The sequence below is a fragment of the Scleropages formosus genome, chromosome 11 (genome assembly GCF_900964775.1).
Source record: "Scleropages formosus chromosome 11, fSclFor1.1, whole genome shotgun sequence".
Lineage (NCBI taxonomy): Eukaryota > Metazoa > Chordata > Actinopteri > Osteoglossiformes > Osteoglossidae > Scleropages > Scleropages formosus.
The window spans coordinates 5276257-5288828 of record NC_041816.1 but is presented as its reverse complement, the minus strand read 5'-3'; the positions used below and the strand labels follow the sequence as shown (position 1 = coordinate 5288828).

General features: G+C 47.9%; 1 protein-coding gene across 5 annotated transcripts in view; it reads left to right on the top strand.

Annotated features, from left to right (window-relative positions):
- The window catches only part of mical2a (microtubule associated monooxygenase, calponin and LIM domain containing 2a), a 73775-nt gene that overhangs the window by 34758 nt on the left and 26445 nt on the right, over positions 1-12572 (top strand). The window contains exons 17-23 of one of the 5 annotated variants that reach the window (XM_029256147.1): positions 1989-2135; positions 2400-2633; positions 3169-3276; positions 6717-6824; positions 9144-9330; positions 9554-9633; positions 10162-10261. In XM_029256147.1, the coding sequence (XP_029111980.1) occupies positions 1989-2135; positions 2400-2633; positions 3169-3276; positions 6717-6824; positions 9144-9330; positions 9554-9633; positions 10162-10261 (964 nt within the window). Of the gene's footprint in view, positions 1-874; positions 2136-2399; positions 2634-3168; positions 3277-4523; positions 4638-5429; positions 5839-6716; positions 6825-9143; positions 9331-9553; positions 9634-10161; positions 10262-12572 lie in introns of those variants that run through there. The other 4 variants (XM_029256149.1, XM_029256148.1, XM_029256150.1 and 1 more) reach the window with 4 other exon arrangements.

Here is a 12572-nt window from a genome sequence, read left to right as displayed (position 1 = left end):
AGCTGGCAACTTCATCAGTCCTTAATCATCACTCACCCTGAAGAACATCCTCATTAACTGTATTATATACTCACACACATTTTCAGAACCGCTTGTCCCTTACGGGGTCACGGAGCCTACCCGGCAACACAGGGCATAAGGCCGGAAGGGGAAGGGGACACACCCAGGACGGGACGCCAGTCCGCCGCAAGGCACCCCAAGCGGGACTTGAACCCCAGACCCACCGGAGAGCAGGACTGCGGTCCAACCCACTGCACCACCACACCCCCTCTATTATATATTCTCTTTTTATTATTATATGTCTATTTTTCTAATATCTTACAAATTTATATGTGTTCATCAGTCAGCTGGCTGAACCTGCTGTGCCGCCGCACCACCGTGCCCCCTTTATTTTGCATACATTTTATTATTATTGATTCTAACTGATGCATTTCTCTGAAGCGACTTAGAGTGTTAAGCTACCTGTAGTTACCTACCCATGTTTACACCTGGCTAATTTCTACTGGAGGAATTTAGAAAAAGAATGATGCTTGTGCGTATAACAGTAGGAGGTGGGGTTCAATCCTGGGTTGGTGTGGGGGCAGCAGATTTACATTTATTGAACGGGCTGATACCGCTCTCTGATACAGCTTACAATGTTGAGATACCTAAACTTCTTCAACCACTTATACAGCTGGATAATTACTTATTGAAACAGTTTCAGAGAAGTACCTTGTTTAAAGGTGCTACAGCAAATAGATGGGATTTGAACCTACAACCTTTGGCCTGCTAAACAGCAGTTCTAACTACTCTACTACCTGCTGCACTTCCTTGTTTTTTGATGCCTTTATATCCTATTTGACTATTCTGACGTTTAGTACCTCTTTTCTCCTAGATGTTTTTGTTCTCCTGAATAGCCAAGATGCTCTCTTGGGTTCCTTCTGGCTGAAATTGGGTGGAGAGCATTAGTGTCATTAGCTGTGCCTTTGCTGACGGTGTCTGTGCAACAGCCTTTTCCTCTGAAATCTGCCTCTCCACCGAAGGACACACCAGTGGGCGTTGGAGAACAGCTCCAGAGCTGCTTGAATCCAAACGGAGACCTTAAAACTGCCGCGTCTTGTGGAAAATGCAGATACTGTCACGGCAGCAGCGCCTGTCCGAGTTCCCTAAATGAACCGTTCTTTTTCTGCTATTTTAGCACACTGCTACTCTCTATATTCACCAGGCAAAGAAAAATCATATTTGCAATGGTTTTTTACATAATGTTATAATCATGATATTATAATCATCTGCTTTATTCTGGCATACTCATTTTAGAGAACCCACCCAATATATACAGTACTGTGCAAAGGTTTTAGGCAGATGTGAAAAAAGCGCTGTAAAGTAGGAATGCTTTCAAATAGAAGTGTTAATAGTTTATTTTTATTAATTAACAAAATGCAAAGAAGACAAATCTAAATCAAATCAATATTTGATGCGATCACCGTTTTGCCTTAAAAGAGCATCAGTTCTTTATGCAATAAATCAAATTTTATTTATTCTTTTTTATTTAGTCTATTTATATTTTTTTTAGCTGTGCAGTGATTTTCCCGTGAAGACAGGAATATTTGAATTGCCTCCCTGATGCAAAGACTTTGTTGTATCGCCCTGTCCATCACTGCCACTAATGTCTGATTGCTGGTGGGATATTGTTGTATTGTGGTACTGTAGCTTCGGTAGACTTACGAGACTGGAAAGGGCACATTGTTCACCAGTTGGGTAACCGGCCCGGTCAGTTACTTAAGAACATGGTCACTTTGCTCTGGATGAGTCTCTACGAATGTTCCTTCCATCTATAAATCTAGCATTATGATCTCAAACTGGTTCCAGACGTTTGCTGATTATGCATCTCAGTGCGACGGAGCAGCAGTTTCTGAATATTTGCGAGTGAATTTCCTTTCCTTCCTTTCCATCCCTGCTGACCCTTTCCTTGGCTTTGCTGCTGTGCGTGACCGCTGTAAAAACGGAAGGCCGAGTGCGACTCGGCCCCCGCTGGGCCCCCGTTGTCTCCCCGGCCCCCGCGGCCCTTGCGGCCGCCGTCTCTCGACATGAGGGAGAACCCGCGCTTTGCCAGGCCCAAGGACCAAGCCCCTCCCTCTCCTCCTCTGAAAAGGCAGGTACGGGCAGGCCGCAAAAGCCATGCTCCACGCTCACATGCCTGCTGATGCCCTGCCCCCCTCCCGCCAGCCACCAGAGTGGAAGAAATTTACCCCAAGGCTTTAAAATTTAGATACCAACCCAAGATGCCAAACAAGTCTCACATCCCAACATATAGATTCACCTTTGGGACAAGTTCACATCGCGCTCACCTGCCGACAGCGCGGGGGGCGGAGCCATCCCCGCTTCCACCAATCAAACATGCCCTGTGCTTGCCTTTGCAGTCAGTCGCCCGTGTGAAATGTGCACCGGAATGTGCCGGGCCGCCCTCACCCCTTCCCAGCCTCCGCCACATTCCCAGGAAGCCCAGACAGGCCGATCAATCAGACGGGGGCCCGCAGGCCGGGAGCGCGCCTTGCGCAGATTACCCAGACTCCCTGGCCTCGTACCGCTCCACGGTCCTGGCCGTGTCCGGCATGCTCCAGCGCCTCCAACGGCTGGAAGATCAAATCAGCCAGGTGAACAGCGGCCTTGCTGTCTCCCCCCCACCTGCTGTCGAAAACATCGCTCTACACTGTTTGTTTGCTCACCACAAACTCTCAGGGGCTGCAGTAGTGCATGTTTTTTACTTTATTTATAAAGTTTGAAATTTACTGCAGCAAGTCAAGTTAGTCCAGAGCACAGCATCCTCTTCACGAGATATGAACTTGATGAAACTTAAAGGGTTTAATTACCCAACTGCTGCCCCCCCCCCCCCCCACTGGCCCTACCTTATTGTACTAATATTAAAAGGGTATACAGTATAATCATTTTTAATACATTAATGCATCTACAAAAGTATTCTGTTTCCTCTAAGAAGGTCAAAAGAGTTGTTATTTCCAAACCCTGAGAGAAGCAACTGTGGGCGTTTGTCACCTCTGTCCCAGAATGTACTGCAGCATCGTGTATCAGCGCATCCGTTTCATCACGTGTTTTAATGAGCACACACCTTCTCCGGGTTTTGCCTTCTCACGCTTGTTTTCCTTCTCCTTTCCGCTGCTCCGGGCCCTTCAGAAGAAAGCTCAGACCCAGAATGCTAGAGAGTTTCACAAAAAGAGCATAAAGGAGAAGGCGGTCCACCTATCCTCTCTTTTTTCTGGCTGCCCAGCCGCTCCGAGCCAGGTGACTGCTCCTGTGTGTTACACGCTGCTTCCTGTGCTGCTACACCTGTGCTTTTCTTTGCACCCCCACCCCCTCTGTTTTCACTGCACATTCTCAGTCTCACCAGATCTATCATCATACAGTGTCTATTACTGCCTTTACACACACACACACAGTCTGAAACTGCTGTGTCCCAAGCAGGATTGCAGCAATGCAGGGCATAAGGCTTGGGGGGGGGGGGGGGGGTAACACCCAGGGCAGGGCGCCAGTCCATCACAAGGCACCCTAAGCAGGACTCAAGCCCCAGGCCCACCAGAGAGCAAGACCCGGTCAAACCCATTGCACCACTGGCACCTTCATACATATTAGTTATAGTAGTAGTTCTGGTATTTGTATAATGGAAATAGATATCAACAATATCTTTTTTATTCATTCAGCTGAGCCTTTTCTCCATGGAGACAATTATGTACTCATTTACACAGCAGTGTAACTTTTACTCTATCAGTCCAGACTTAGTACCTTGACCAAGGGCACTACAGTGGGAGCAGAGATTCAAACCAGCATCCTTCACTTGCAAGTCTCTAACCACTGTGCCACCTGTTGCCCTGGCTGTATAAATCTGTTTTATTGTATGCTGCAGGGGTGCTATCTTAGGACTTCTCTAACAATATAGTAAATAACACATTTGTATGAATTTGTGTTGTATTGGTATTGTCGCATTAATGAATCACGCTCAAGCCATTCTTCACTACCATTGGCTCAGACTATTGCAGGTCTTAATATTTAACTGCTGCACCTTCATCAACCTTATCCTACTGATGAATCATTAACTTTTTGCTCCGCTAACATGATTATCCACAGTTATTTACAGTACAGATCAGCAGACTTCAGGTTAAAAGTCCATTTCCTTAACTGCTATCCTAGTGCCCCCCGGACTTTTCCCTTAGTCCTCGTGAACATATGACAACAATTTCAAATACAAAATATTTTTTATACTGTATGTGAAGTTAAACTGGGAGTGGTTCCGATTGGATCTGTAGGTCCGGGTGTCAGTCAGTCGGTGTTTCTGGCTTCCGGGAAATGCTCAGTCTGCTTCCCGCCGCCCAGCTGTCTGCTCATGAGCCTCCTAATGTGTGAACTGCCAGGCCACAGTGTGCTCTTTGGCAACTAACCACACTTATTTGCACGCGGTGTGCCCCTTCCCTCCCCCTTCTCTTGTTTCAAAAATCCTCGGTGCTCTGCCAACAAATCCATCTGCTTATGTGCAGAATCACCTGCCTACGCCCAGACCCAAAATCTCTGTTATCGACTCACTCCCAGAATCCTTCATTCTGTCTGTCCGCTCTCATGCCCAGGCTTCACCTCTTCAGAACAGACAGCAGGTAATGGCAGTCTTGGTCCATGCCCATCCTTGTTCACTGCAGTGGTGTAACTACTCCTCTCGTCCTCCGCATGTTCTCACAAGCTTGATGTTAAGATCACAGTCTACAATACCAGTCAGAAACTTCAGTATAAAAGTTAGAAACAAGTTTTTTCATAACTGACAATGTTTTTTTGTCCATGCCTTTAGTTTGAGCTGTCTTTCACTTTCTTTCCTCACCCTGTCGTTTTTGCACAAGGTATGTTTTAGCTCAATATCTTGTTGAAGAATGAAAGACTCCTCAGCTAGCCATAACCTTGATGGAACATCATGCCTCTGAAGTGTGCTATGATAGCCATGCTGGTTGAGATTGCCATGGTCTTGGCAATGTGTGACCAGCAAAGTAGCCCCACATCATGATGCTGCCACCTCCATGCTGGTCATTGAGAACCACACAGCAATCACTCATCAGTCCGCAGAGGCTGGACCCAGATATTTCAGATTTAACTCATCGGTCCATAAGACCAACTTCCACTCTCCAAAAATCCAGTTTGTATGTTTTTTCACTCAGTCTGGTTTGATTTCAAGCTCACGTAAACTGTAACTGAAACTGTAGCTATCGTACGTACAGTGGACATGTGTGCTGTGTTTGTGAGCAGATCATACTAGGCTGACTCATCTGGATGCCAGACAGATAGGGACACTGATATTGCTGCATTTTTTTGGTTTGTACCTGTCATTCACACTTCACTGTGCTCATCCTTCCCTCGCTATGTCACACTGCTTTTTCCTCCACTTCCTGCGCATGAGTAAGTCTCAGATGAGTAAACCTCAGGAAGCCGAGGCTCCTCTGCGCGTGAGGAATGAGTCAAGCATGCAGTTAAGCGAGGCCGGCACAGTGAGTAGCAAATCCTACTGCCGAGCTACAAGGTTCACGAAGTCACGCTTTCTGCTACCTGTCATTGTGTCGATGAGGTCTCCCGGTGACGGCTTATGGATCCAGTCTGTAATTACGATGATAATTATAGGCGGCTTTTGTGTTCTTTGGGTGTGTATTAGGTAGTACATCTCTTTTCCTCCCATTTAATTATACCGTTAGTATAAAAAAAGAACTTGTGGGATTTAATTTGGCTTTTTCCCACTCTTGCCCTCCAACAGTGTGTAGAGTGATGACTGTAAGTTGACTTGAGTGGGGCTCATCCCGTTTTTTTCTGGTTATAGCTCAGCAGCAGCAGCAGCAGACCTTCAAATGCTTCCTTACTGAAAGCAGCCGTAGTGTCTGAAAGTAAACAGGCTGAAGGCGTGAACTCTTCCAAGCAGGTACAAAATTGCGTGTGGTGCATGCATGAATGCGCTGATGCAGGTCACCTGCTTCGTTTCTGGCCTGCCCTCCTTTCGGGTGTTTTCGCTCGTTTTTAAGCATTCCAGCCTGAACCGAAAAAGTAAGAGTTATTGTGCATGAAAAAAGGCAGATGTTGTTTTTGGCAGTGTGTCCGGCGACTCGCTAATGCACCTCTCAGAATAACAGCAACTATTTATTTACCCCGTTGCGCTTTGTGGGACTGACCGCTCCTCCGCCCCGCAGCCCCACTCGGTGGATTTCAGGTCAGGATGGGGTCGTGCAAGGACTTGACGGCAGCGCAGACCTCCAAAAAGCCTCTCGTTCTCAGACTCCTTCCCTGCGGGCCATGTGTTTGAATAGAACCTCCACATATTTTGATAAGAAATCCACATTTTTCTCTGATTTTCACCGATAATGAGAGGCGCCTCCTTTAGGAAGGGGGCCGAGTGAATTGCCGTGAGGGGTCAAGAGAGGAATTTGCTGTAGCGAGGCTCGGAAGAGCATTTCGACATCGCACGGGTCACATCATGTTAGCTGTTCGAGACTATAAAAATCATTTTGCATGTCTGTGCTCCGAACGCTTCCGTTTGTTTTTCTGTTTTCCCGTCCTGGCCTTGTTTTCTGTGACATGTTTGTCACTCAGCTGGCAGCTGTCCCTTGTCCTTCTGCTCTCCTTATGGCCTGTCCCTGCTTTTCTCTCCCTTCTCTCCCCGTCGCTCTCCCTGCTGTCTATCCTCGTGCACTCCTTCGCCCTCTCAGCGCACCGTGGGGAAGGTGTCCCTGGTCATAGGTGCGATGGCAGAGACCTTAGTCGCCCTGTATGAGAACGACCACAGGCCCCGAGCCGTATGTCCATCTGCATCGTCGGTAAGCGGTCCCCCGTCACCCTCTGTCGGGCTTACACGTGACGTGGCCCAAAGGATCTCAGCTAACACCAGTTTGCTTTAGCAACACTGGAAAAAACAATAATTTTGCTGCTTTGCTGACGTGTTTTTCAAAACAAGTTATAGCTCCGTTTATACAGCTGGATGTTTTCTGTAGAGGTTCAGGTTTACTCCTGGATCACGTTCTGGAAAAATTTGACCCATTAGCAATTTTTATCTGTTATAAAAATGTGTGTTTTTTCTTTTTATCTTATTGCCGTACTGCTTCATGACATCCTCCACAGTAGACGCCTGAACACGTGAAATTAACGATCACCAGTTTCGTTGAATTGTATGTGTTTTATTCGCATTTCGTATATCTGTTGTGTGTGTGGTTGGATCTGTTCAACTGTAGGAGATGCATGGATGAGAATATAATAAAGAGCAAAAAAACCATCAAATGCCAGACACATACATACACACACACACCCAAATGCTTGTGGTATCATTTTTGGTACCTGAAGCCTATAGGCCGTAATTTCTAAAAAGAAGTGTAGAAACAGGAATAAAGTTACCATTAGAACATTAGATGATCGTACTTGCTTTATAATTGCTTTATGAACAGTTATAATGAGCCACCCAATTTTGGACGGGTACACCAAAAATAGCCATATTTTTCAAACACAACCCAATGGTTAAGTACGGTACTTCGCTCAAGGTTTACTACAGCAGAGCCCCTCTTGAGACTTGAACCGACAACCTTCAGATGTCCTGAATCACCGCCAGTGGAATTTCAGTCGTGCAATCAGAACCTAATTATAGGCTAATTTACAGAGTTCGGTAGAACCTCAAGAAAAACCTCATACACTGCATCTTCTGGGTAAAAATACCTGTGGAGCCATTAGCGGATCAGGTCCCACTATATCCCACAGAGGTGTTTATGCAGTACATTTCAGCAAAAATACCGCGCTGGGATTGAGGTCTCTCCTGCCTAGCAGATAAAATCTGAACTATGTTCAGCTGCTCTGGAACTGCTGTTACGGTGAGGGAGTGAGATATGGGCTGAAAGCAGAATCAGTGAGGGCAGTGGATGGAATCAGTGGATGAGCAGCTGTACCAGCTGATCCTGCGAACAGTCTTGCGTTTTTGGCTTCAAACGTACATGTGTCTGAGGTTTCAGGTAAAGCTTACCTGTCTTAGTGCTCTCTCATGCCGTAGAGCTGAGAGGTCCGAGTCCAGTATGACCGCGGTATGACCGGTCTGCATGGTGCTCTGTCACTTTCTGCAGGAGGAGCCTTCGCTCCCAGGATGGTGCTGCTCAAAGCCTCCTCCGGTAAACACCTCTCGCTCGGCTCGGATCTGGAAGGCATTATCGCGATGACTAAACGTTGCCTGTTTATTTGGCTCTTACCATCCGCTATCTGAAGAGTCTGAGCTTTGCGTAGGTCAGCGGGGCGCCCTGCGGTTGGGAAGGTACAGAGCGAAGCTGCACTTCGGCTTCCCTTGATTTGGCAGTTCTCAGCGAATCCAAACAAACGAATTGACAAACAAACGATGGATTTTGTTTGTACCGTGAGTAAAGAGCGGGGGCACGGGGGGGAACACACGTACTGCCCACGCTCCGGAACGTTTAAGTCGTTCCCACCGCTTTTTTCAAAATATTATGCTCCACACTCCACCATAATCGTGCGCGCGCACTTAATATGATTTATTTATTGTAAAAAATATTATTTAGGGACTGATTTCGTCCAAAGCAACATGCAGCGTTTGGTTCGTACGCTTAACTACTGACACTGATTTATCCATTCATACAGATGGGCGATTTTCACTGTATCACTTTAGAATAAGTAGCTTCATCAGGGGTTTTATTCAAACCAGGTCCTTTGATTGCAAGGCTATGGCCGTAACAACGATGCCACCTATGGGAACGATGGCCCTAGCCTGTCCAGTATTAATCGCTCCATGAAAGCATAAATTCTTGTTTCCTTGATTAAGGAGTTTTCCTTAACGCCGAGACCCCCAAGGTGTCACCGTGTAATGCAACCCATCGTTTCACGGTATGCGGCCAGGCAACGACTCCGCTGCGTCTCCCGAGGAATCCTGCATGTCGGTTCTGACCGCTGTTATTCCGATAAGTAATTACACGAAATTATGGAAATTTTGTGAGATGGCCGTTGCCGCGATGTCCGAGATCAGCATCCTTGTACCTCTGCGTGACGAGCGTTGCCTCCGCACGGGCTCTCCCATTGCGCTATGTGCGGAATGAGACCCGCGCGCTTCTGACGCAGGATTCTTCTCCTCGTTCTCTCGCTCCTTCCCTCAGGGTTCGTTGCGGAGGGAGTTCCCGTCGAGCCTGGGTGGCAGCGACACGTGCCACTTCTGCAGGAGACGCGTGTACGTGATGGAACGCCTGAGCGCCGAGGGATTGTTCTTTCACCGCGAGTGCCTCCGCTGTGCCACCTGTAGCTGCACGTTGCGCCTCGGGAGTCACGCCTTCGACTGCGCGCAGGGTACGGAGCGGCAGCCCTCACGCGCACCTTCCCCCATACAGTGGGAGGAAAATGAGATATGCGGCCACACAAATGTTTTCATGTCTAGCGTTTATGGATGTTGCTCAAGTCAAGTGGTTTTTTTGAAACTGGATGGATTGTATGTCTGGAGCATCTCAGGATGTTCATCGTTGCTTGGCCCTTGGATAGTATACGTGGTGTGACTGGCGTCTCGTGTTTGCAGGCAAGTTTTACTGCAAGGTTCACTTTGCTCAGCAGAAAGCTCTCACCAAGCAGAGGAGGTGGACGGTGGAGATACGTAAGGTAACTGAAGATGCCTGCGCTCAATCCGTGCAAATTTTTAACACTACATTCCCTGGGGTGTCCAACGTTTAGCCCACTCTTTCGCATAACTAACGAGGCCCTCAAGAATGTTTGTAAAATTATTAATATGCGCTATACCTACCATAAAGACTCAAAACTCTATTGAAGCACACACACCAGCTGAAACCGCTTGTCCCATACGGGGTCGCGGGGAGCCAGAGCCTAACCCGGCAACGCAGGGCGGAAGGGACACACCCAGGACGGGACGCCAGTCCATTGCAAGGCACCCCAAGCGGGAATCGAACCCCAGACCCAGCAGGGAGCAGAACCCGGTCCAACCCACTGTGCCACCGCACCCCCCTTCTATTGAATCGCGCACTTTTTAAAATTAATTTTAACACATCCGTCCATTTCTAAGCACCACTTTCCCCTAAAGCGGCATTTATTTTCTATAATTTTTATTTCCACACGTTTGACTGTACTAGTGGCTCTTTGGGAAGGTCATCAGAACGTGGCTATTGCTCACAGGAGGACCTGGAGGCGAGGACCCCGGAGGATTCCGGGACAACGTCTCCCGACGGGAGCGTGCCGCACTCGGCCGCCGGCAGCCCAGACAGCCAGCCTCCAGGTACCTCAAGCTCTTTCCTCAGGAGGAGCCTGCCGCGCTGGCCACTGCGGGTGACCGGGGCCCTGCTGGAACAGCCCCGGCACCTGTCGCGCCGGCTGTGCGGCGCTGCGCGGGTCGCGGGCCTGCACCTGTGGGAGCGTGCTGCGGACTACGGCTTCCTGTTCGAGCTCCTGAGCCTGGGCCTGCCCCTGCTGTGGGTTCTGCAGGAGGTGGCAGGTCAGATGTTGACGGAGGCTGGTCCACTCCGTCAGCACCGCCTGCTGCTGTGGCTGGAGCGGAACCTGGGGGCGGAGCTGCTTTAGACCCTCAAGCTCAGGGGCTCGGGACAAGCCTGGAGGTGAACTGGACCTGGGGCAGAATCGGTGCCTCCTGCTATGGTGACAACCACCAATTCGCCATGAGCACAAACACATACCGTGTACTTAAAGCTGGTCCACTTTGTTACAATACTTAAAGTAACCGAACGGATTTACTTCCTTAACACTGATGTCAAAACCGTGACTGAACAAAAGCGCAAGTGTTAAGACTGGTGGGACTAATTTTCAAGTATTCCGAGAGGCCTCTTCTAACAGCGACAGAATATTTATTTATCGTACGATCAAAAAAACCAGATCTTTAACGGCATAGGGCAAACTTTAAAATGTCAGATTTCCCATTAGGTGCTGCGGGCACAATGAGCCCACAAAATTTTTAGGACCTACAGAGGAGGTAAAAAAAATGTAAAAACCAGGAAAAGAGAGACAAAAATTTTTATGAAACTATAACTTCAAAACGATATTTCGAAAACATAATTCCAGTTTGCCGTCGTTTTCCCAAAAAAATTTTCTTTTTTCGGCTTCTCCGTCCAGACGTGCGGTTTGGCAGTAAGAACGATTTAAAGTGCGTCGTGTCGGCTGACGTGCAATTCAGTTCGCACTTACAGATTTTTTTTGCGGAAGTGAAAGCGCCCGGAGAGACAGACACCAAAATCTGGTCCTGCCGTCTAGGGCCTTGTTTTCTCGGTCATCCCCATGAGAAACGTGTACTTAGAATGTGGGGAGCGTGCTCATCGTGACGCGGTGGTTCACATCGCTTACAGCTCCTGCAAAGCATCCCGTTCAGACAGGCCCGTCGTACCTTCCCTACAGAACCGTGTGCACGGTCAGCTTTTGGCAAAAAATCCGGTGGGCCGCGCTCAAGATGCGGTCCCCCCCCCCCAAAAAAAAAACAGAAAATTTCAAAAGAAAAATCACTGAAAGCACTTTATTTAAGGAGACAAGCGAGCTGTGCCTAATGCTGTACGGGACAGAGGAGATGTGTTTTTCCACAGCGCCAAACCTCTTATCTCAGCTTCGCAAACCTCCTCCATATACGTGTGATGTTCGACCGAAGTGTTTTCCCGCGCACGGTATTTGCGAGCGTTTTTTTTTTTTTTTTTGAACGACATCGACGTTTACATTGTTTTGTAACCGTCAGCATTTCTTTTAAGTGAACCGATTTTGGAAATTTTCCCCGGGACGTTAAATGCACGTTATCATTGTATGACGAACTACTTAGCTGTAATTTTTACGCGTTTAATATTTCTGTTTTTATAGCACGCGCCTCAAATCGGATATTTTTCACGCTGTCCGAGACAGCCTTCTTGGGGCTGATCGCTGTTTACTACGGTATTCTGACATGTCGTTCATATGCGCGGTTACACCTTTCCTTGTTGCCGTCCTTCCGTGCGTCAGTGTTCGGCCGAAAGTCCGAAATTTGCCCGCACGACGCTGAAAAGGTGGGTTTCGCAGATTTACAGGGTTGGAATGGACGGAACATGATGATGAATCCCCGCACGGAACTTCACGCGCAGCGGCTCGACGTGACTCGAAAGAACGAGGTGCGCGATTATACCGACGAAATCGCGAATAACGAACGGTGGTAACAGAACGGCAAAACTAAATAACAAACGACAAGCATCGGCATTCACAGGGTGCAGTTATACGAGATACGTGTTGAAATGCGGCCCGAAGGAAGGTGGCAAAGCAGATCATGGAAAGTAATAAGTAATCCGTGTGCTGGAGAGTAAGTTTACATTGCATGTCCTTGTACACTGGAAACACTACGTTTGCTCATTGGGAACTGCAGTTATTCTACTGTTTGCTACTATTTGCTTTCGGGAAATATTTACTAATATTTTGCGACTTGATGAATTTGTAAGACTCGGAAGACGGAGCGCTTTTGACAGCCGGCTCTGCCTTTAGCACATGGCACTGGATTTTTGAAATACTGTCCGCCTGGTGACCGAACGGACGGACGGCGTTTCGTTAGAGGCGCCAACGCCTTCGGCCTC